Below are 24,963 nucleotides of genomic sequence, written 5' to 3'. Positions count from 1 at the left end.
CAGTAAAAGTTCTGACCTGAACATTTCTGGTACTGAGCCAGCGATGGGTAGGAGAGGTGCCTCACAGTAATCCCAAAGAAGCAAACTCAGAGTGAGTGATAGTGCCTCTCCCTCACACTCACACACCTGAGTAGAAATATTAGCAATGAGCCACAGATCACTCTGTCCTAAGGTGAGCAGCCACTAAATTGGGACCCAGCATGCAGACCATATTCTAGCATCCATTTGCAGAAGCTGTCTGGATAAGGTTTCGATCTCTTCCATTCCTGACTTAGCTCCGGAAATGTTAATCCCATAAATCAAACATTTTCTTATCCTAAGCCTTACACCTGTACTGAGATTTCAAGCATAACCGTTGTGTTACTATCACCACAGTGAAAGCAGTTGAAAAAAGAATCCTTCCACTGGATTTCTGCATCCTGAACATTTCTGATGTTCCTCACCCCTTTGAAATGTTTAATCCAAAACAGTCCCCAAACTGTTACTGAACTGGTTTTGACAGCTCCTGTAATGTACCTACAGGATGTAAAATGTCAAGTAATTAAGATTTCACTGGGAACAGAATAAAAGAAGGGAACAGTGGGAATGTAACAGGATTAAGATACTAAAATGTAGGAAGCAAAACTAAACTCTTGTGTAATGAGAAATCACTCCATAAATTGTGAAGCCTACCTTAGTATCAAGGCCTTGACCAGATTCAATGCCACCTTGTGAAACCATAACTGAACCATCACTGGCAAATATTGAAACAGTGCCTGAAATTACAGTAAATTACCGTTAGAAATCACAATTTGTGATGCTGATAAATAAACCTCTCATCAAAGTACAATGTTACCTGGTTATTACAAATGTAGGCAGAAAGAACCATGTGGTGACTGGAATGTTCCTGGTGTTAACGAAAACAAATATTTACTCAAAACAAGCATTCAAAGTATTGCTAGGTGTAATCATATGTGAGCCAAATGTTTATTGAAATTTTCCAAAATATGCATAGGACAACTTTATCCCATGTGATTCTGTTACTGACATATTCCTAGGAAAGAAATAACAGCACACGAGACAATGGGTCAGTGGCGATGTTTGGAGGATTGCTGTTGCTTCAGTACAGTGACCCAATGGGAACACCAGTGAAAAGAAGCAGCATAGGAGAGGAGGGGCAGAGCAGAGGACGGGTTCTGTTTTTATGACATTAGTTACTGTATTCAGGTAAGTTCTTAACAGTCTCAAAGATTTAGAGTGGGCTTGCAAAACAGCAGACCCCATATACACTCCACTGCGAAGGAAAACCGGAAGTGAGGTAATCCAGCTCTATGGACACCAGAGTTTAAATAACAGGCGGGAAAACACAACGGCGCTTCATCGGAGGCCGCACTGATAATGTTACCCAGCAGGGTAATGAAACGTCTGCGGAATAACAAACCAGCTCAGCGAGCCAACCAATCTCAACATCCACAACCTGAGCTACAAATCTACTCCAAAACCATACAGGAGTAGTCAGGTTGGGGAGGTTAGTTAGATTGAAGGGTGGGTACTTGAGTTGAGTTGGAGGGCATCAGTTGTTAGTGAATTTATAATTGTCTCATTGGATGTAGTCAGGTCAGATAAGAGGGAGGTGCAATTGAGATTGTGTATGGGGTGTTTGGTTGCCCTTGTGTTATGCTGTTAATCATTGGTTTGCAATAAAAACTAAAGTATGTAACAATTCTGAAGTATTTGGTAAAGTTGCATATTTCCAGCCACAATTTGTGATACTAGGATTGCTGAAAGAGACACAGGCACAGTGTCCCAGGCAGCATATCATGCCATTGTAATTTAAACTTTCGGAGCAATTGCAGTGTCTTTGTGCATGTAAAGACTTTCAGTGAAGAGTCCCAGTAGCCACAGCAACCCAAGTTCAGAACATTATTGCACCTTACAGTGAAAGAGCTAGCATGATACTTCACATAAATACCCCTGTTCTGAAGTTAGCAGGAGATGAACTCTTCTGCTACTAAGCCTAGACCAGTTTGTTGCACTTAATACCACAGCCTGTTCAAAGTCAGTGCAAATGGGTTAATGAATCCCAGTGCACTAAGGAAACAGAAGACCAAAGGCCTTTTCTTTATTCACAATAAAATAGAAAAACTTCAATTGAGACTATTGAACAAATGAGTATGTAATTTTAACCTGGAATCATAGAAACCTTGCAAAGAGCATCCCAGCCTATCAAAGTTAGGCTGGAATTGAACTGTGGTCTTTGGTGCTGTGAAGCAGCAGTACTAGCCACTGTGCCAACTGGGTGAAGCCAATATCTTAACTTCACCAAACCTAAAACAGGCAGCAATTCTGATTGCAGGACCAGCCTTAGGGAGAGCCTTTTGTATTTTGGTGCCCTTTTCTTTCAGCTTATGTGTGTGCGAGAATTAACGCAAGTTGCAAGAATAGAGCAGTAACTCAAAACGTTATCTGTAATTCAAAAAAAACCACCACAAAATAACAATGGAATTGAGTGTCAAAAGGGTAAACATTGAATTAAATACTAAAGAAATAAATAATTTTAAAAAATGGTTCATCAAGATTTCAATGCTCTGAAGGCTTGTGCTTGTTTTTTGGATTACTCCAAACTGTAGTAGTATTGTGTTGATACCTACAGTAGCTGGAGCTTCTGAGCCGAAGTAAAATACACCGAATTGCAATAATTCTGCTAAATGCCAAGGCACTGAGTCTAACAGAGCTAGAGCAATCCCCTTACATTGCGCTCCAGACTTTTTGAGTATTGTCAGACTATCGACTGAATGCTTATTTACGCTGAACGATGATAATTCATAGTATGATAATGTATAAAACTGAGTAAACTTGCTTTTAGGGTCAAGTTGAAGGGAGCAAATTACTGCAGATGCTGGAATCTGAACTGAAAACAAAAAGTGCTGGAGATCACAGTGGGTCAGGCAGCATCCATGGAGAGAAAGCAAGCTAACATTTCGAGTCTGGATGGCTCTGCTTCAGAGCTGATGTGAAGTGTGGAGGCGTCAGCATTTATGCAATAGGTTGGGGAGTAGTTTGGAGTGCTGGGAGAGAAATGGTATTGATAGTTTAGATTAAGTGATCAAAATTTGAGAATGGCACAACATCGTGTGTCTAACTGCCAGACTGGAAAGAACAGTCCCACTGGGGGTGGGGGAAGGAAGAGAGGGTAACAGTTGAAGGGAGTCTTTTTCAGCCGGTAGTTTGGGTTGTGCTCAATTAGTGGTTTCAATGCCTTTCAGCTGGGATATGTTGGCTGTGGATGAAGCTGCTTTTTGTCAAGCTAATTGTCAATCTGACAATTAAAGAAGTCAATGTCAAGCCAAATAGAAACAAATGTTTCTTTCACGTCACACAAGACTTGATTGCGCAACCATTCTTACTAAATACACTGCCTTATAGAATAAGTTAAAAAAGCATTTAAGATAATTACATTTGATAGATGTTAAAACATTTTCAAAGAACAATAGAGATATTCTTCCTCCATGATGTGTATGCAATCCCCTGATGATTTCAATTATGCAATCTAAACCAGCTATAGGACCACAGCGTTTCAAACCACACTCACACAAATAATAGCTTTGAGTCCAATACAGGCCGTATTTGAGGGGAACCACTGCCAGTCCTTTCTTCTTCCACCTGTGTTCTGCATTGAATTTCTTAATGGCTTGCAGTTGCCCAGCCACATCCACTTTTTCTATCTGACCTGTTCAGAATGACAATAAAAATGGTTAAATGCTCCAATTTATTAAAAGGATGCAACAGGAAAAATACAATGATGCTGTCCAAGTGTTTTTGCATAACATAGACATGAATGTACAACAGTCAATCACAGCAGAATCATCTACACTTCATATACTTTGTGTATTTATTAGTAAGTACGACTGAAAACAAATAAAAATCAGATGAGCCATGAAGTATGCGAACTTATCTCTGCATTGTGATTAGTATCCTAAGCACACAAGCCCCATGTTGAGTGCACAAATTTTCCCTGTTTATAATATATTTCCTTTTGCTGCAGTCATTAACTTGACAGCTTGACTTGCACTAATTCTACTCCTACGGATGCTTTTGTAAGACAGAAAGAGCTTATAATGGAATGTCTAGTTGACCATCCATTCAACAGCCTCAGAAGATGCCAAATGGAATTCCTCCTGCAATGGATCATAGAGGGCAGGACAATGTTTGTAATCCACAGACTGGATTCATGGCTACAATCGTATCTCAGGTCAGCCCTAATTTTCCACTATTTCTACTTTTAACTCTTCACCTCAACAACTGGTTTCGTTTAATTCTGCAACTTTTCAGCTGAGAAATTGAGCAGATAACCAGGTTTGGTTATGTTATATTTGATAATGTTATGGCATGCAAGTCTGATTTCTTTAGCAGATTGTGAATGAATGAAGGTGGCACTATTTTCTCCAGGGTCTGTGAAGGGTAGGCGGCATTTTTATGCTAAAATAAAACAAAGAAATGCAGACTCTGGAAATCTGAAACAAAAACAGAAATTGCTGAAGAAACTCAGCGGGTCTGGCAGCATCTGTAGAGAGAAAGGAGTATTAACATTTCAGGTCCAGTGACCCTTCTTCTGTTCTGTTCTGAAGAAGAGTCACTGAACCCGAAATGTTAACTCTGCTTTCTCTCCACAGATGCCTGGCAGACCTGCTGATTTTCTCCAGCAAGTTCTGTTTTTGTTTTGGGAGACATTTTCAACTAGGGTTTCTGATTCTACAATTGGCAATTCAGGAGGTACATGATGATGTCAATTCTAGCCGCTGATGTGTTGAACAGCTCAGCTGGCTTATTAAGACCACAGATCAGTGTTCTTCCTCACTGACCTGTACAGATCTTTGTCTATCATCACAAGAAGTGTAACCGTCAGAGCTTACAGTTTCAAAATGTAACATTCAAACACCTAAAAATGTATTTGGTTCCAGAATGAGTGTGGTCAATGTATGAACATATACCAGCAGGCAGCCTGAACCGACATTACACAAGCATTTCTTCCTGTGGCTTGTGATTATAAATATCTGTGGACACAACTGGGGCCATTGAAGAACAATGAAAAATAAAACATTTAAACCACCTTGTGTTAACATGTGGTGTGCATGAAACAAAAAGAGAGATGCATATATCATCTTTGAACGTGACTACCAAATCAGTGGTAATATTTGTTAAAGGGCTCTTTGGGTATTCTTAACATTTATCGACTATATTTAGACAGCTCAGTTACTTCATCAGCATTCTAGAGAAGTCAGAAAGATAGGTGCAAAGCTATACAGGATTTCACATCCACTGCTGTAGTTACCAAAGACAATAATAGGTTATCACAGAAGCAGAATCTGTCCAATCTAGCATCAAACTCACTTGAGTAAAGATCCTGGATACTGCAGTACGGCAGGTCAAAGCCCAGTGGTGTGATGTCTCCTTGAGCATACAAGTTCCTCTGCTTTACAATGATTGGATCCAATGACAGAAATTTGGCCACATGTTCAAGAATGGTCTCAATGACAAATATGTTGGGTTTTGAACCTGTAAAAGCAGAAAGTTTATATTTGTATGTCAACTTGGCTTAGTGCTGGAACTCTAGCCTCTGATATATTGTGGTCACGTCACATTTTTTAATTGAGTATGTAATCTGGGCTGATATTCAGCGATTTGGCTGATTCAGTATTACTGTACATATACAGTGCTGCATAATCATAGGTGGAATCTTTGAGATGAAATGTCCTGCTTAGATAGTGTTCAAACAACAACAAGTTCCCTCAGTGACCTCCCCTCAACTACATTACCAACACCAGTTTAGTTCTCATCTCTATCTTGAGTTCCATTTTCAGCTTTAATGAGAAGTTCAATTCTAATTTCCAATTTCGACCAAACTGACTCAAATATAAATAACTACTGCTTTTGCATTTACTTAAAACAACACTAGATATCAGAGGGTACTGCTGAAACCCAACTTGTTGTTGGCTGTTCATCTTAAGCTTGATAGTAATAACATGGTCAACAGTAATATTATGCACAGTTCTGAATATCAAAATTAGCTTGGACAGGCATTCAGTGATAGATCAGGGAACTAATATGATAGAACATAGAACATAGAACATTACAGCGCAGTACAGGCCCTTCGGCCCTCGATGTTGCGCCGACCTGTGAAACCAATCTGAAGCCCATCTAACCTAAACTATTCCATTATCATCCATATGTTTATCCAATGACCATTTAAATGCCCTTAAAGTGGGCGAGTCTACTATTTTTGCAGGCAGGGCATTCCACGCCCTTACTACGCTCTGAGTAAAGAACCTACCTCTGACATCTGTCCTATATCTATCACCCCTCAATTTAAAGCTATGTCCCCTCGTGCTAGCTATCACCATCCGAGGAAAAAGGCTCCCACTGTCCACCCTATCTAATCCTCTGATCATCTTGTATGTCTCTATCAAGTCACCTCTTAACCTTCTTCTCTCTAACGAAAACAGCCTCAAAACCCTCAGCCTTTCCTCATAAGACCTTCCCTCCATACCAGGCAACATCCTGGTAAATCTCCTCTGCACCCTTTCCAATGCTTCCACATCCTTCCTATAATGCGGTGACCAGAACTGTATGCAATACTCCAAGTGCGGCCGCACCAGAGTTTTGTACAGCTGCAACATGACCTCATGGCTCCGAAACTCAATCCCTCTACCAATAAAACCTAACATACTGTACGCCTTCTTAACAACGCTATCAACCTGGGTGGCAACTTTCAGTGATCTATGCACATGGACACCGAGATCTTTCTGCTCATCCACACTACCAAGAATCTTACCATTAGCCCAGTACTCTGTATTCCTGTTACTCCTTCCAAAGTGAATCACCTCACACTTTTCCGCATTAAACTCCATTTGCCACCTTTCAGCCCAGCTCTGCAGCTTATCTATGTCCCTCTGTAACCTACAACATCCTTCCGCACTATCCACAACTCCACCGACTTTGGTGTCATCCGCAAATTTACTAACCCATCCTTCTACGCCCTCATCCAGGTCATTTATAAAAATGACAAACAGCAGTGGCCCCAAAACAGATCCTTGAGGTACACCACTAGTAACTGAACTCCAGGATGAACATTTCCCATTAACCACCACCCTCTGTCTTCTTACAGCTAGCCAATTTCTGATGGCCTTTGGAGCAGCACCTTTCAGTTTCCAGATTGTTCATGCCACAACAGAAGCAAAAGAATCTACTTGATTAATACCCTTGAAATCAATGTTGCCTTCAGCAGAACCTTATCCCACATTCATTAACTGCAGTTGAGAATATGCTTCACCTTGGGTGATGCAGGACAATACCGAGCGGAAATTTTTCCCAAAGATTTTGCTGGTTGCATTAGTCAGAAATTACAGGTCAGTTTACATCATTTCTTACAATTTGTTTTTGTTCTCCCCTATTCAAGTAGCCCTATGTTACATCACTTACTGCCCACAATGGGGCAATCTGAAAAGGACCACAAATGCATATTTGCTCTGGATTTTGATTCAGACTTTCCATTTCTCTCAGTGACAAAGTGATTATCGTTCAGATTTCCACTTATTGCTTAGATATTCTGAGCACTAGATTGTCATCGGAGCAACGCAAATCGATTTACACGTTGGTACCATATGGATCCTCGATGTAGCTGTGGGAACTTCCTGGGAAATTGAGAATCCCAGTTCACGATTTCTCTGTGCCTGGAACCCCCTGCAAGCATCCATTTAGGTTGGAGAACTTGGAAGGTTCCATTTTAGTTGAGCTAATAGTTACTCAGAAAAAGTTACAGGCTCAAAAACCTACCGTAACTCCTGGGTAGCTGGTAAGCTGAACAGCCTCATCCCCCTACACACTGACAATCACCAAACTACATCTACTCCACCCCTTTACACATTCCCCACCTGATAGACAACAACCATTTCCCCTAACCAGACACGCCCAAAGCAAGAACATTCCAATTCCAATCCCTGCAGCACCTGAATCCTCTCCATCCAACTGCCCCCCCCAACCCAGTTCCACTCCTGCAACTTGCCCCAGCCAGGACCTGATACCCTCCCTTCATGTTACTTGATGTGGTGGCTCCCAATTTACCCTAAGCATGACATTACTTACCAGGCACTCTAACTCCTTACCCAACCCCTTAAGGGTTACAGTGAGCGAGCGCGTAAGTGGAGCTGAGTCCACGAAAAAGATCAGCCATGATCTTATTGAATGGCGGAGCAGGCTCGAGGGGCCAGATGGCCTACTCCTGCTCCTATTTCTTATGTTTTTATGTTCAACTGCACCCCCAACCCCACACTTACAAATATGCGTGGCTGGCTGTACTGCTGGGATTTAAGGCACAGAATATTGCATGTGTTGCTGTGAGAAAGGGGGCACGTTTTAACAATTCCCCCCCAAACCCCTCCAGAGTATCGCACACTAAAAGGCAAGAGTTTGATTCCAGGTATGCTTCTGAGAAAGCTAGGATTAGACCTGCTGGTCAGAAATCTGGAGCTTAGTCCTCGAAGGGAAAGAAGTAAAAACAAAGTGGCAATCTGACTTCGATTCCCACACTTCGGAATGTCTGGGCCACGGTGTAACTGATACTGTGACCTCAGTGAGCTGCTTTCTTTAACACATAGTTTGTGGGTCTTTAACCCATTCAGTAAAGGGAAGGTCCCTATAGTCTTACCACACCATAGGGCTGCTCCTTCATTAGACAGAGAGAGGGAGAGACAGACTGGTTTACTTTGAGGGTCACCACACCACAGGCGAGGCGAGAGGTTGAGGAGGAGGGTCTTTCATGAGAACATCAACCGGTGTAGGAATTGAAGCCGTGCTTTGGGTGTGACTCTGCATCACACACCAGCCATCCAGTCAACTCAGCTAACCAATCCCATTCAGTAACATAAACAGAAATAAAGCAGTTTTCTGGAGATTACCTGGAGATCTGCACCATGTGTGAGCTGCACGGTTTGTCTTAAGTGCGACAGGGATCAGCTGCCAGTTCTTACACTTGTATACTGCAAAACGAAAACAAGGAGTCAGGCCGTGGATCTGAGAGGAGGAAAAATAGAGTAATAGCCACATAGAATCCTGACAACAATAACTTCTTAGATAACATAGTGTGGAGCTGCAGGAACACAGCAGACCAAGGGTCCTGACCCTAAACGTCAGCTTTCCTGCTCCTCTGATGCTTCCTGGCCTGCTTTGTTCCTCCAGCTCCACACTGTGTTATCTCTGACTCCAGCATCGACGGTTCTTACTATCTCTTAACAATAACTTCTTGTTGTCTTTAAAATGTCTTTGATAATTTAAGGGCTAATGGCAGGCTTATTTTGTTTCTAATTATGGACATAGCAAAGCTTGAAATGACTGAATCAATGGGGAATTTTCGTAGATTACTTAATTCTTAACTACAAATGTAGAGAAGCTCATTTAAATGTGTCACCACGTACAATGTCCGCACTGTCGAATACCACTTCAACGCCAGAATTTAACAGTGAGTGGAAATGGATTTCTGTTTGGAGGACTTGTCAATTATCTTTAGATCTTCATTAATAAAGATCCATTTTTATCAATAGAATGTTATTTATCATTGGTTCTATTCAACCTTAGTCTATTCATCATATGTGAACGTACGAAGGAAGAGCAGAAGTAGGCCATTCAGCCCATCAGGCCTGATCCATCATTCAATAAGATCTGATTGTAACCTCAAATCTGCATCCCAAGCCTCCCTTGATACCTATTTACCCCTGTGTTTAACAAGGCCATAATATGCTCTACCTTAAAAATAGTTAAAGACACTGCTTCCGCCACCTTTTCAAGATGGGAGTTCCAAAGCTTCACAACCCTCTCTGAGAGAAAATAAAAATGGGGGCAGTGCATCTGTTTTAAATGGCAACCCCTGATTGCCAATCCAGTGGGCTGATTTGTCCAGGATGGTGTCAAGCTTGAATATTGTTGGAGCTGTGTTCATCCAGGCAAGGGTAGAGAATCTATCACAGTTCTGAAGCTTTGCAAAGTCAGGAGGTGAAATACTTGCTATAAGATTCCTAGCCTCCAACCTGTTCTTGTAGTTGCGATATTCATATGGCCATTCTATTAAGTTTCTGGTTAATGGTAACCCTCAAGATATCGATAGTGGAGGACAGAGTGATGGTAACGTCATTGAATGTCAAGGAAGCTGAAGATGGTTGGACCTAGAACACATGCCTTTGGGCCTATGACAGATGTTAAGCTAACTGGCCTATTGTATGGTGCTTTCTGTCTTCCTTATCTTTGAATAAAATAGTTTAATTTGCTATCTTCCAATGTAATGGAATCCTCCCTGAACCAAAGGGGTTTTCAAAACTAAAAATTAATGCATCAACTATCTCACTAGCCAATTCTTTTGTGGCCCTAGGATAAACTCCATTAGGTCCAAGCACTTATCAGCCTAAAACTCCAACAATTTATTCTGTAGCTGTCTGATAACTTTCCGGAGTTCCTCCATTCCTGATGTATCACTCTTATGGAATCTTACTGGTATCATCTACAGTGAAGACCATTGCAAAGGACTTGGTTAATTTGACTAACATCTCTTTATTTTCCATTATTAATATTTCAAACTCATTTTCTACAGGCCCACTATGTTACAATTTTAACACTTTAAAAAAAAATTTAATTATATTCATTATATTTAAATACTATTTATATTCTTAAGACAAATTCGATCTGTTTTGACATTTCTAATTAGCTTTATTATTATACTCTAATTATTCACCTTGCAGATGAACTAGATGGCATGTTTAGCTGTTTAAAAAACTGAGCTTTTACTTGCAGATTAAGATATTCAAGAAGTCAACAGCTGCAGTTCAAGCCTGAAAAGTTGATCATGTGATGACACTGCATTCCTAGATGAGATACTTTACCATTATCAGAAAATACAAGGGATTCTCCAACCTCATTGTCATTCGGGCTACATCCATTGTCAGAGTAGTAAGTAATGATAATACCATTCAGTTTACCATCTTCATTAAATCCCACCTGGAAAACAATGGAAATATTCTCCTTTGTTAAAAGCACCATTTGTTATGACAGATTCACAGCTGCCTGAATGGATTACATGGCTACTTAGCAAGATGTGCCCAGTTATGGACCTCAACAGTGCATCAGCTAATTAATGATTACATTTTTTAGATCATTATACAAACAGATCTGGAAAAAATATAAAAATTTTGTTAAATGGGCCACAAAACCACAGATTCAGTGTTTATAAGCAATGGAGAGAATGAACAAAACATTGGCATATATAGCTGAAGATATGACTAATAGTAGAAAGAAATTACTTTGAACTTGAGGACCCAACTTGAAGACATGCTATATAAGGGCAACATGGTGGCTCAGTGGTTAGCACTGTTGCCTCACAGTGCCTTAGGTGACTGCCTGTGTGGAGTTTGCATGTTCTCCCAGTGTCTGCACGGGTTTCTGTCAGGTGCTCCGGTTTCCTCCCACAGTCCAAAGATGTGCAGGTAAGGTGGACTGGCCATGCTAAATTGCCACGTAGTGTCCAGGGATGTGCAGGCTAGGTGGATTAGCCATGGGAAATGTGGGGTTACAGGGGTTTAGCTAGGATGCTCTTTGGAGTGTTGGTGCAGACTCAACGGGCTGAATGACCTCCATCACATTGTAACGATTCTATGAAATTTTAGATCCAGTACTATGCAATGAAAAAGGGCTAGTCAACAATTTTGTTGCAAAAGAACGTTTAAGGACGAGTGACCACAATTTGACCTGTAAGTCTTTCATCAGTATTTGAAAACAGTATTTAATATAGGATGAGACAAAACATATTTGAATGATAATAATCTGATTGGGCACAGTGAGCATGGATCTGCAAATGGGAAATCATATTTGATGAGGAAACACGCAGTGTAAAGCAGGAGGAACACAGCAGGCTAGGCAGCATCAGAGGAGTAGAAATTTCTGAAGAAGGGTCCCGATCCGAAACGTTAACTTTCCCATTCCTCCGATGCTGCCTGGCCTGCTGTGTTCCTCCAGCTCCACACTGTGTTATTTCTGACTCCAGCATTGGCAGTTCTTACTATCTCTTAATCATATTTGATAAACTTGTTGGAGTTTTTTTGAACATATGACTCACAAAGCTGTTAAAGACAAGCCGATAGATGTAGAATATTTCTATTTTCAGAAGCCACTGATAAAGTCCCCCACAGAAGGTTGTTTGGTAACATTAAAACACATGGGATCAGAGGTAATGTACTGGCACAGAATAAGAATCACTAACAGGCAGAAAACAGACAGTACAAATAAAAGCTGTGACTAGTGGGGTATCACAAGGATCAAAAGTTGGTCCCAGCTGCTCACAATATTTATCAATAATTTAGAGGTGGGGATCAAATGTAATATTTCCAAACTTGCAGATGATACATGGCTTAGTGAGACTGTGTAGAATGACTTCAGGAGGATTTGGACAGGCTTCATGATTAGGCAAGAACATGGCTGATGGAATATGTGAAACAATGTGAGGTTATCCACTTTGGTAACAGAAACAAATCTGCAGAGTATTTCTTAAATATTAAGAGGTTAGAAATTGAGATGTGCAAAGGGACATGGTGTCCTTGTCAATAAGTCACTGAAGGCTAATATGCAGGTGCAGCAAGCTATTAGGAATGCTAATGAAGTGTTAAAAACAGAAATTACTGGAAAAACACAACATGTCTGGCAGCAACTGTGGAGAGAAAGCACAGTGAACGCTTCAGGTTTAGTGACCCATCTTCAGAACATCTCCCCACAAATTTTCTCAGCAATTTCTGATTTCCAATATCCACAGTTCTTCTTTTCTAAAATAAAATGTTCGCCTTTATTGCAACAAGATTTAAGTATAGGAGTAGAGAACACTTGCTTCTTTTGTTTGGGAACTTGATAAGATCAGACCTGGAGTACTGTGTGCGGTTTGTTTCCTTACCTCAGGAAAGATATTATTGCCATAGACGGAGTGCAACAAAGGTATACTACACTTGTTCCCGGGATGGAGGGACTTTTTAATGAAAAGATATTGGGCAAACTGGTTCTGTATTCCCTAGAATTTTGAAGAATGGGAGGTGATCTCATTGAAACTTACAAAATGTTTAAAAGAAGAGACAGGGTAAATGCATGTAAGATGTTACCCCTGGTCGAAGTGTCTAGAAACAGCACAATTTAAAAATAAGGGGGATGCCACTGAGATCTGAGAGAAGGAGTCTTTTTTTCCCACTCAGAGGATTGTGAACATTAGGGTTGTGGACAGTGGGTTGTGGAAGCTCAGTCTTTGAGTATATTTAAGGTAATTACCAAAGGCATACGAGGTTATGGGGATAGAGTGGATAAAAGGCATTGAAGTGTCAAATCAGCCAGGATCATATTAAATTGCAAAGCAGGGTTGATGGGCTGAATAGCTGATTCCAGTTCCTATGTGACATATACTTTTAGTGATGCTGCATTTGGAGGCATAGATAACTAATGCAAAAAGAAACCTGATAAAAGAAGAATGAGAGGGGAACTCAATATTCTTTAATATTATTACCAAGATTGAGATTTTGAATTTCTGAAAGGTAGTCCCATCCTGCATATAGAACAGTACAGCACAGTACAGGCCCTTAGGCCCACGATGTTGTGCCGAACATTTACCCTAATCCTAAGGTCTATCTAACCTCCACCCCTACCTTATACTATCATCTATATGCCTATCTAATAGGCGCTTAAATGCCCCTAATGAGGCCAACTCCACTACCCTCTCCGGCAATGCATTCCACGCCCCTACCACTCTCTGAGTAAAGAACCTACCTCTGACGTCTCCCCCTATATCTACCTCCACTCACTTTAAAACTATGCCCCCTATTAATAGCTACCTCCACCCTAGGAAAAAAGTCTCTGGCTGTCCACTCTATCTATACCTCTGATCATTTTGCATACCTCTATCAAGTCATCTCTCATCCTTCATCGTTCTAAAAAGAAAAGCCCTAGCTCTCTCAACCTTTCCTCGTAAGACCTTCCTTCCATTCCAGACAACATCCTGGTAAATCTCCTCTGCACCTTTTCCAACGCTTCCACATCTTTGCTGTAATGAGGCGACCAGAACTGGACACAATACTCCAGATGTGGCCGAACCAGGCTTTTGTATAGCTGGAGCATAACTTCACAGCTCTTGAACTCAATCCCTCTATTAATGAAAGCTAACACACCATACGCCTTCTTAACACCTCTATCCACCTGGGTGGCAGCTTTAGGGAACTGTGGACATGAACCCCTAGATCCCTCTGCTCCTCCACACTGCCAAGAATCTTTCCGTTAGCCCTAACAATTCAAAGGTTAAGATTATGGGGTGGTATTTAAAGGTAGGAATGCCAAAGAGAATAGAAAAATTAGGCCATTAGAAGCCAGCATTCTGTAAGAACGTAACATTCAGGGTACACTCCATTCCAATGGGATGTTACATTTGGCTGTTTGAAAACATATTAGTTGCATGCAGTTCAATCTACAAATTAGGGTGGAGCTAATTGCAAAGTTTTCAATAGGCCCCTCAATACAATTCAAAGAGAAGTTCAAAGATTATAGGCAATTTGCAAACTCTGCAGGTACTTGTGTGTGTGTGTGTGAGAGAGAGAGAGAGTGAGAGAGAGAGTGAAACAGAGACAGAGAAAGACAGAAGCAGACTCCATGTTATAGACTTGCTTTTAGTTTGTGCTATTGGGAAGGCAATTGAATTACATGAGTACTATGAATGAGACTCAATGAGAAGTGAAGAACTGTTAGATATCTCTGTGCTGGTAAATGCCTACCAACTCCTAAAACTTCAAATTTGTAAGTGCTGGAGTCAGGATTTCTGGAAAGTGTGGGACAAAAAGCCATATGCCAATTATGCAACTGAGCAAGAGCTAAGGATTAAAACAAATGACAGTTCCAACTCGGTGAAGCTGTAAGACTAGAGGGCAGTTTTGGGAGTCCATCCCTCTATCCAGGAAGGGTGGGGGCGGTTTTGATCAGCCAGAAAGGGAACAGCTGTTGAGGTGGCCCATGATGAATTGGATCTTGAGAAGGGGTTTCAAGGTTAGACTGGCAAAGTTCCATCAACCTTCGCATCTGCTTTTATCCTTGTACATCTACTCCAGTGCCTTTATATCTATATTACAACATGGTGCCCTAAGTGTACTTTAAGTAAGGTCGAACATAGGCTAGTTACAATCTGAGCACAACTTTTCTAAGAGTTCTGAAGAAGGGCCTTTGGACCCAAAATGTTAACTCTATTTCTCTCTCCGCTGATGCTGCCTGATCTGCTCAGCTTTTCCAGATTTTTGTTTTTGTTACAAACTGTCTCCTTTTCAACTCTAGAAATAAACTGATAAGCTTGGTTTACATTTGTTATAGCTTTTGTTGTAATTTGTGCTCTCATTTCCTCTGCACCTCCACTCCATTTATAGTCTTACTTTCCACGCTGTGAGTGACTTCTCTTCTCTTAACTAAACTGCAATGTTGTTATTTGTCTCAACTATTTCATTGGAGAAATACATATCTGAAAAAGTTAAACATGATTCCTTCCAACACTGATGTAACACTTCAACACATACTTTTTTTGAAAAAATCATTCACGGGTGGGCATTGCTGGCTAGGCCAGCATTTATTGCCTATCCTTAATTCTTAGGCATCAACCATATTGCTGTGGGTATGGAGTTACATGTAGGCCAGACAAGTAAGGATGGCAGATTTCCTTCCCTAAAGAATATTAGTGAACCAGGTAGATTTTTCCTAACAATGAACAATGTTTCATGGTCATTATTCAACTCTTAATTCCAAATTTATTTGCTTATGGAATTCAAATTCCATCATCTGCCATGGCAGGATTCGAACCCAGGTCCCCCGAACATTACCTCATTCTCTGGATTGATAGTCTACGACTAGGCCATCGCCTCCTCTTTTCATCAGCTGTTTGTACACATCATTAGGTTAATCTGGTTGATGGCAAAGTTGGTACAAGGAAAAGCTTTCTATGATTTTTGAACTCTGACCTTGTATTTGAAAATGTAACTATGACGTTTGCCAACTGCTTTCATGTTGGTACTCAGGTCCATTATGCATCGAACAGGTCTGTAAGGAACAATATGATCACATTAAAAAAACACGAAAAAGGAAGTCTGAATAATGAAAACTAACACTTCAGTATACCTTAGAGACGAACTGGTTAGCTCACTTGGCTGGATCAATAGTATGAGGCAGCCATCAATAACCAAAAGCACAGCTACAATTTCTGTTTACGTGACAAAAATATTTCCCCTATTCCCAAAGCTAATAAAAGGCAACTTTGGACTAATTATCCAATTCCACTATCCATTCCTTGCTAGCTGTTTTGCATTGGTAATGAATCACTGATCTCATCAGTAAAGAAAACATCACTTCCCGCGATCACCTCTTTTTCTTATGGCTTTACTCAAATGATTCTATTACCTTCATGCTATGTTATTGTTAAAATCTACACTTCTATGTTCTTTACTAGATATTTCCCAATTGGTCATGTTTATCAGAAATTATTTCAACAAAAAGCTGGGTTCATCTTTCATTAAGGCCAATTACCAGCCAAGTTACATTTTCCTGAGGGTTTTTTAAAAAACTTGTTCATGGAATGTGCTCATGGCTGGCTAGGCTAGCCTTTTGTGGTCATATCAAATTGCCCTGGAGGAGATGCTGATGATCTGCTTTCTCAAACTGCAGCAGGCCTTCAGGCGTAGGTACACCGATAGTGCTGTGAGGAAAGGGGCTCCAGAATTTTGACCCAGTGACAGTGAACAACTGGCAATATAGCCACATGGTTGGATAGTATATGGAGGGGCAATAGCCGGGATTAAGTGGCAATATAAACTCCAAGTCCAGACGGTGTTCAGCCTGGAAAGAAACTTGTAGGCAGAGGTGTTCCCATGCACTTGCTGCCCTTCCTTTACTAGGTGGTAAAGGTCATGGGTTTGTGAGGTGCTTTCGGAGGAGTTTGGTGAAATTCAAACACGTTCTCAGAAACAAAAACAGAAGTTGCTGGAAAAGCTCAGCAGGATGAGCATCATCAGCGAAGAAAAAATTTGAAAAATTACAAATTTTTCTAAACTTCATCTTTGCAGTCCTGCCGAGCTTTTCCAGCAACTTCTGTTTTTGGTCCTGATTTACAGCATCCGCAGTTCTTTCGGTTTTTACATGTTCTCAGAACATTAGCCTGGGGTTCTGGATTACTAATCTACTGCCATTACCACGATGTCACCCATCTTCCCTAGATGTTGAACATTAGTTATCATTAGGCGGTGACTGTAAGCTTGATTGAAACGGAGGGTTACAGTTTTAATAGAGATCAGAAATATAAAGTGAGGATGGAATTTCAGACAGTGGGGTAGAAGCAGCTGAATATTTCAATGTTTGGGCAAAAGGAAGGGTGATCACATAAAAATGAGTGGAGCAAAGGTGTGAGGGGGTGTATAAGATTAGAAGAGGTTGTCAAGATAGAATGAAGTAAAGCTAATGCAACATTTGAAGAGAAAGATGATGAGTTTAAAAAAGTTGGTATTCAGTAAGACAAAGCAGATTACCTGATCAAGAACAAAAAGGAAGGAGAAGCACTATGCAAGACAAAATACAGTCACCAACACTTTGACAAGCTGCAGTTTGTCAAGGATAGAGTTTGAGATAACAGAAAGGCAGCTATCTTTGAGGCACACAAATCCATGATAGCTTTGCTCTTTTTGTCAAATGTGGGTGTGATAGGTAAAGGAGATTAAGAAAACAATGAATGGCACCGAAAAGGAACATTGGGTGTCCATGCCCTCCAGGATCATCTTGGTGCTGTCAGTAATTTAGTCTTTGGAGGGTGAGGCACTCTTGTTATCAATATGATGCAACTCATTTTTAATCTGGTCTTATAACAGTCCTTTAAATTAAAGTACAATACATCAAGTTCAAAAAATTGTAAGGCAACATCCTTGCACAGTTGTGAAGTTTATCATTATTACCTCATTGGTTACAAAGAGTTCATCACACAATTGCTTGTCAGAGCAGGAGCACTACTCCGTGCCTCATGAGGAAAGTCATTAAAGTTAATGACAGTCCTGTCCCAGACTTGGTTCCCTGTTCCACTGCCCTTCCAAAACCTCCTCTCAACCACTGTCCCGGCTGCCAAAGTATCCTGCACTCTCTACCAACCAGCTGTCTCTTCCTGTTGGATTTGGGTAATCGACAGATAGGAGGAAGGTGGTGAATTGCTTACCCTCCATGTAGAAAAGCCTGTCCACAGCACTAATCCACTGACAAACTTTACCAAGCTCTGTGTGGGATTCCTGCCCCTCAGAATCCCACCCTTGTGCATTGCTGGCCAATGTGATTGGCCTGAGAATGGGCAAGCTAGTGGGCACCTTACTCACACACTATACTTCGGGGAAGTGGACTAGCCACCTGTCATTATCTTACGTGATCTTCTACCAAAACCTGCCCAATGGGGACTGAAAAAGCCAGCTCCAAGTCTATGCAGACGAAGCTTTTGACTTGGTTTTTGAAATGTGCCAAATAAATGCAAATTGTGCTGTTCTAGGTGCTCGACAAACTATCAGTTGAGCCACATGTAATATTTAAGATGTTTGAGAATTGAGTTTCTGTAATTAGACTGATAATTATTCCACTGGTGGACTGTGAAGGAAGGATCTGATGCTTTGTTTATCTTTTCTTTCTGGAGGTTGTGAAGACAGTAGAAAGCTAACTATATCCAATTTGATTGGATATTGTTGGGACTTCAGCCAATTCTGCCCTCAGAAGATCATGGCACAATGAGGAAGGTACAAAGAGACAAAGACCCACCCTATGACAATGCTGCCAAAATTACCATCTTGGCTTTGTTGCCTCCACAAAGTGATTCTCAAGACCAATTTATTATCCAATTAATTTCACTCTTACCTTGCAAATGTTTATTTTTAAAGCACATATCTTTGAAAGTTACTATTAATTCTTGTACCCTTACCCTTTCAAGCAACACAGATCACAATAACTTGCTGCAATAAAAATATCTGATCTCCCCTCTGGTTCTTTTGCCCTCTGCTGGCCAAACCATATGTTTGTAGAAACAATTTGTCCTCACTTAGTAGATGAAAACCCCAATCTATGTTTGAATGCACCTATTAATGTTCTGCTTATCCTTTTTCTTTGGATTAAGTTGATCGATCATTGCTTTTAATACAATTTGTTCATTTATGCACACAAACATGGAATAAAGAGAATGGGATGTGGTGTTTCTGATACTGCCAAGTTTTAAATGACAACATTCAGAAAAAGTCAACAGTGCACAGTATTCAGCTGAATCCTACCTGCGAAGTACTGATGCAGCCACTGCTGCACCACAAGCTATTAAATTAGCCCGTGTAGCTTTACCACCATAAGCTCCTCCCAAACGCTTAGCTGAGATGTTAATACTGTGAAAACAAAAACATTTTTACATGATATTAAACTGCATCATTATTCTGAGATAATACGGGAGTAAAAGGTAACTACTAACATACAAAGTTGTACATTAAGAGGTTAAAATTGCAAATGCTTGATATCTGATATAACTATCACAAAACATACAACAAATACACAGCAGTCCATCAATTCTGTGAAGACACAAGACAGGCTAATGTTTCAGGTTGGCGTCCTTTGCCACAGCCTAATAAATATCAAAATGTTCACTTGTCTCTTATTCTCACAAACTGCAAAACTGCTATGTATGTTAGTCTGGTAAGATAGTCTGGTAACTGAGATGGTCAGGTCACAATCTCTTTATGCTATGTATGTTCACCACTTTCTACTGATGTTACAACACTGCCTCTTGCTGGCGTAGTTAACTGTTGATTAGCAGTAATATTTTTCCTTCAGTCATACATACAAAGTCACATTGCCACAAACCTGAGCAAAGCTCCAATTCAATTCACACATTTCTATACGTTCTTGTTTGAGGTTAATGAAAATCAAGCAAGGTTCAAGTATTCTCACACCTTACAGTACGATTTTGGTGAAATACACCTGTCATTGGTGATTAACTAAATAAATCAAGCTTCAAGATCAAGATCAATGCCCAACTGTCTACTTGTGCTCCTGTTTCATAAGTTTTGTAAGCATGGTCATGTACAAGTATGCAAATCCTTATGTATGTAAGCATGTATGTATGCTTCTATGTATGTACAAATGTTCATATGCAACATTCTCTTAACTGCTGTGAATTTCAGGTCATTCAGAGGTTGTGGTCGGTTATCACAGCCTTTGGCGGGGGGAGTAAGTTACTTGTGAAAGAAATACAAAAGTAAATAAAAATGACGGCTTATTGTTATAGGTATTTTTGGTGGGCATATCTACCATTTTCATTAGAATGTCTTTATGGTAATAGAAGTGTGGATTTAAGACAAAGATAGTCTGGTAACTGAGATGGTCAGGTCACAATCTCTTTATTTACTTTCTGCTTAGAAGTGTTTTTGTCAGTTTAACGTATGACGTGGAACATTAAGTACAGTATACCACACCTAACTCAGTTTTACGTTGAAATTTCCCTTCTGCAATTTCAATAATACTATTAATGCAGTTTGTAAAGTTATCGCAGCGAGTTAGTCACAATTGTGATAAGAAAGAAAAGTCTATTTACTCCATGGCAGGTATTCCAATGGCACCGGCAATGGCTTGTTGTGCTAAGTCCAACCATTGGCTAGCTGCCTGAACATCCAAACCATCTTCAGTAGGCACACACCGACAAATCTATCCAAAAAAACAAACAGTACAGTCAAAATATAATCATTGACAGTTATTTCTAACTAAATCTCTGAGATTATACAATCTTAATTTAAGAAATAGCTATCAGGTCAGTTATTTCAGTTAGCTGGATGACTGGTTTGAGGTGTAGAGTGACACCAACAGCCTGGGTTCAATTCCTGCACCAGATGAGGTTATCATGAAGGTGCCAACTTCTCAACCTTTCATCTCTCTCTAATGAGAGAGTAGCCGTTTAGGACTATGTTGACTTTACCTTTATCATAGGAACCGTATGAATTGCCCCAAAATGTTCCATTAGGGCATAAAGTACACAAAAGAATTATTTGATTCCACTTGTTTCATTCCTTATGCTGTGCCCAAATTTGGAACTGTACCCTTTGTTTTCACCCTCATTCTTTTCTGGTTTAAATTTCATCTACCACTTGTCCTTTCATTCTATTGAGCTGTCTTTATCTTTCTGAAGTTTAAAACTATCATCCTCACAGTTCACAATGATACCAGCAGATTTTGAAATGGTGCCATGTACACGAATGTCTAGAATATTAATACACATCAAGATGAACAGAAATCCTAACACTGACGCTGAAAAACCTCACTTTTGCATGCATACCTTCTTCCCCACTGAAAAATAACTGTTTACTACCGGTCTCTGCAATCACTCAGTCAATTCCAAAACCATGCTGCTACTACATCTTTTATTCACTGGACTCTCACGCTGTCCACATGGCAGTTGTACATCACTTTTTCAGATGCCTTTTGGAAGTCCATGCACACCACATCAGTTGTATTGCACTCATTTACTTTCCCTATTACTTTATCAAAATGCCAAGTTACTTAAACATGATTTTTTCTATTACATTATCAAAATGCCAAGTTACTTAAACATGATTTTCCTTTAACAAATCCTTACTAGTTTTACCCAATTAACCCTCATTTGCCCAAGTTATTTAATTCTGTCCTGAATTATTTGTAAATCCATCTTGTAGATGATGGGTAGAACAAATGAACCTTGCTTTGCAAAGCCACCAAGGAAATAGAATATCCCTTTACTTAATGACACGAAGCACAAAAATAATCCCATCTACAGATGCACATAAATCATCTAATTGGCAAAACAATTATTTGAAAAATGATTAAATAACAAACAAAACTATGGTGATAACCCCTTCATAAGCACAGTATTTGCTAACCAAAAGTTTTCTTTCTACAGTTTGCCTATAAATTATTTTCAATGACCTTCAGTATAATGGATTACCATGGGATATGAATTCTCAGTTGCCAGAAAACTGTAATTGTGCAAGTTTACAAAGTTGCTGATGGAAAGTATGCAAGGATCTGTCCCACCAGCACTTTACACCATGGAAAAGGTGACCAGGGAGCACACCAGAGGTGTTGGAGATGTGTGTCTCATTACAATTTCTTATTGTAGGAAATTTGTTTGGTATATCAGTGCCAAAGACAAAATGTCTTAAGACACACGTAAATTATGATATTACTAAATTCGTTAGATTTTGTTTGCTCTCAAAACCGTACCTTTTTAAAAAAAATTGTCTTCACCACTTGCTAATAGCTAATTTTACCTCCATATTCAATAGAATTAATGAGGTTGAATTTTAACATATGGACCTGCTCACAAATGGAGAAGCCAGCAGAAGTTATGAACCCAAAAGATCATGGAGTGGGCTTTTCTTTTCTGTGGCAGTTCCTGTTCCTGGCTTTCCTGACCAATTGGAATGGGTGCACATGATCACAACTGACATCTGACTTGTCAAGCCTCAGCATTGAAAGGGATCTCATGAAGGGTAGAATAAAACTGAAAATGGACTGCAGGACAGCCATTGTGGTATTGTCATTCAAGAACTGAGCAAGGGACAAACCAGGAAACTACAGACCAGTCAATCCAAAATCAGTGGTGGGCATAAAACTAGAAGCAATTCTGAGGGAAAAAAAAAAATCTGCATTTGGAAAGGCAGGGATTAGTCATGGACAGTCAGCATGGTTTTGTTGAGGGGGAATCATGTCTGACCAACTTGATTGAATTTTTCAAGACAAGGCTTTTGATGTAGTCTACTTGGACTTCACCAAGCTTTTTAATAAGGCCCCAAACAGGAAACATAGCAAAAAAGAACTATGGGAGTCAAGGAAATTTGGAAAATTGGATTCACAATGGCTGAGTGACAGGAAGTAGTTAGTTGAGACGTTTTATTGACTGGACATCTGTGTCCAAGGGGTCCCACAGGGGTCATTGTTGAGGGCCCTTGCTGTTTGTGGTTTATAGCAATGATTTAGACTTGAATGTAGAAAGATTGATCAGCAAGGTCGCAAATGATACAAAAATTGGTGGGGTGGTAAACAGTGAGTAGGGTAGCCTTAGCTTACCAGTGGATATAATGGGCAGGCAAACAAGGTGAGGGAATACATGATGAAAGGTAGGAACCTGAGAGGCATCGAGGATCAGAGGGACCTTGGTGCATACGTACACCAGTTCTTTAATGTATCAGAACAGATGGATAAAGAATGCATATGGTATACTTGCCTTTATTAGTTGAAGCACTGAGTTTAAGAGCAGGGAGGCTATACAAGAACTGTATAAAACATTGATTAGGCTACAGCTGGAATACTGTATGGGATTCTGGAATCCACATTATTGATTTGATTCGATTTGATTTATTATTGTCACATGTATCAAGATACATTGAAAAATATTGTTTTGTGTGCTAACGAGACAAATCATACCTTACGCAAGTACATCAGGGTAATAGAACAGAATGTAGAATATAGTGCTACAGCTACGGAGAAGATGTAGAGAAAGATCAGCTCCAATAAATAAAAGATCCATCCAGAAGTCTGATAACAGCAAGGAAGAAGCTGTCCTTGAATCTATTGGTAAGTGTTTTCAAACGTCTGTATTTTCTGCCCAATGGAAGAGGGTGGAAGAGGATATAACCAGGATGGGAGGGTTCTTTGATTATGTTGGCTGCTTTTCTGAGGCAGCTGGAAGTGTAAATGGAGTCAGTGGATGGAAGGCTAGCTTTTGTGATGAACTGGCCTGTGTTCAAAACACTCTGTATTTTCTTGCAGTCTTGGGAACAGCAGTTTCCATACCAAGTTGTGATGTGTCCAGATGGGACGCTTTCTATGGTGCGTACATAAAAATTGGCAAAAGTCATTGTGGACATGCTGAATTGCCTAAGCCTTCTGATGAACTAGAGGTGTAGGTGTGCTTTCATGACTGTAGTGACAATGTGGATGGAGCAGGACAGATTGTTGGCGATACTTACTCCTAGGAACTTGACACTCTTGACGATCTCCACCTCAGCACCATTGATACAGACAAGGGCGTGTCCTCCACCCTGCTTCGTGAAGTCGATGACCAGCTCCTTTGTTTTGCTGACATTGAGGGAGAGAGTTGTCTTTACACCATGCTACCAAGCTTTCTCTCTTTCTCTTTCCAGTACTCTGTCTCGTCATTGTTTGAGATCCAAACCACTATGTCACCAGCAAATTTAGCATGAGTGGTGAGTGGATTTTGAAGGGAAGTAATAGCACTGAAGAAGGTGCAGAAGAGATTTAATAGTCTGGTGCCTGAGCTGCAGAGTTTCAGTTATGAAGAAAGATTGGACAGAATGGGGTTGTTTTCCATACAGCAGGGGAGATTGAGAGGGGTGTGACTGAGATGTATAAAATTATGAGGGGCATAGGCAGGGTAGACAGGAGGAAACATCTCCCCTTGATGGAGGGATGAGTGACTGGGGGATAGATTTACGATAAGGGGGCAGAACATTTAGGAGATATGAGGAAAAACATTTCACCCATAGGGCAATTTTTACTGTCATTAAATATTTAAACAATTATTTCTCTGTCAATAAATAGCTTTTTTCTTTACCTGTGTTTCCATGTGGAAATGGTACTGTTCACCTGCTCTAACTTCCCCTTCAATTTTGCAAGGAGATTCGGAAATAGCACCTGCAGGATCTCCAACAAGTAACCCCTTTCCAGGTGATGGATAAAAGGATTTTTTCTCAATAGCTTCATCAAGGGTCACTATTGGTGGTTTTTGATCTTGGTAGGTGACCTTCACTACTTCCACCACCTCCAGAGCACGATGCTGTGAATCTTAATACGAAAATGGATATGATTAACACATATGTATCGTGGTAGCTGGTGAAGCAGTACTGC

The 24,963-nt window shown here is 40.3% G+C and overlaps 1 protein-coding gene across 1 annotated transcript in view; it reads right to left on the bottom strand.

Moving 5' to 3' along the window:
* LOC109930681 (xanthine dehydrogenase-like) overlaps positions 1–24,963 on the bottom strand; it is a 95,383-nt gene that overhangs the window by 17,189 nt on the left and 53,231 nt on the right. The window contains exons 12-20 of the mRNA XM_048593777.1: positions 24,671–24,900; positions 20,660–20,769; positions 19,353–19,457; positions 16,035–16,113; positions 10,905–11,019; positions 8,934–9,014; positions 5,371–5,535; positions 3,572–3,709; positions 673–755 (exon numbers count right to left, since the gene is read on the bottom strand). Of these exons, the coding sequence (XP_048449734.1) occupies positions 673–755; positions 3,572–3,709; positions 5,371–5,535; positions 8,934–9,014; positions 10,905–11,019; positions 16,035–16,113; positions 19,353–19,457; positions 20,660–20,769; positions 24,671–24,900 (1,106 nt within the window). The remainder of the gene's footprint in view (positions 1–672; positions 756–3,571; positions 3,710–5,370; positions 5,536–8,933; positions 9,015–10,904; positions 11,020–16,034; positions 16,114–19,352; positions 19,458–20,659; positions 20,770–24,670; positions 24,901–24,963) is intronic.

The sequence above is a fragment of the Rhincodon typus genome, chromosome 3 (assembly GCF_021869965.1).
Source record: "Rhincodon typus isolate 14 chromosome 3, sRhiTyp1.1, whole genome shotgun sequence".
NCBI classification, from domain to species: Eukaryota; Metazoa; Chordata; class Chondrichthyes; order Orectolobiformes; family Rhincodontidae; genus Rhincodon; species Rhincodon typus.
The sequence above is the reverse complement of the archived record's forward strand: the minus strand, read 5'-3'. Positions and strand labels throughout refer to the sequence as shown.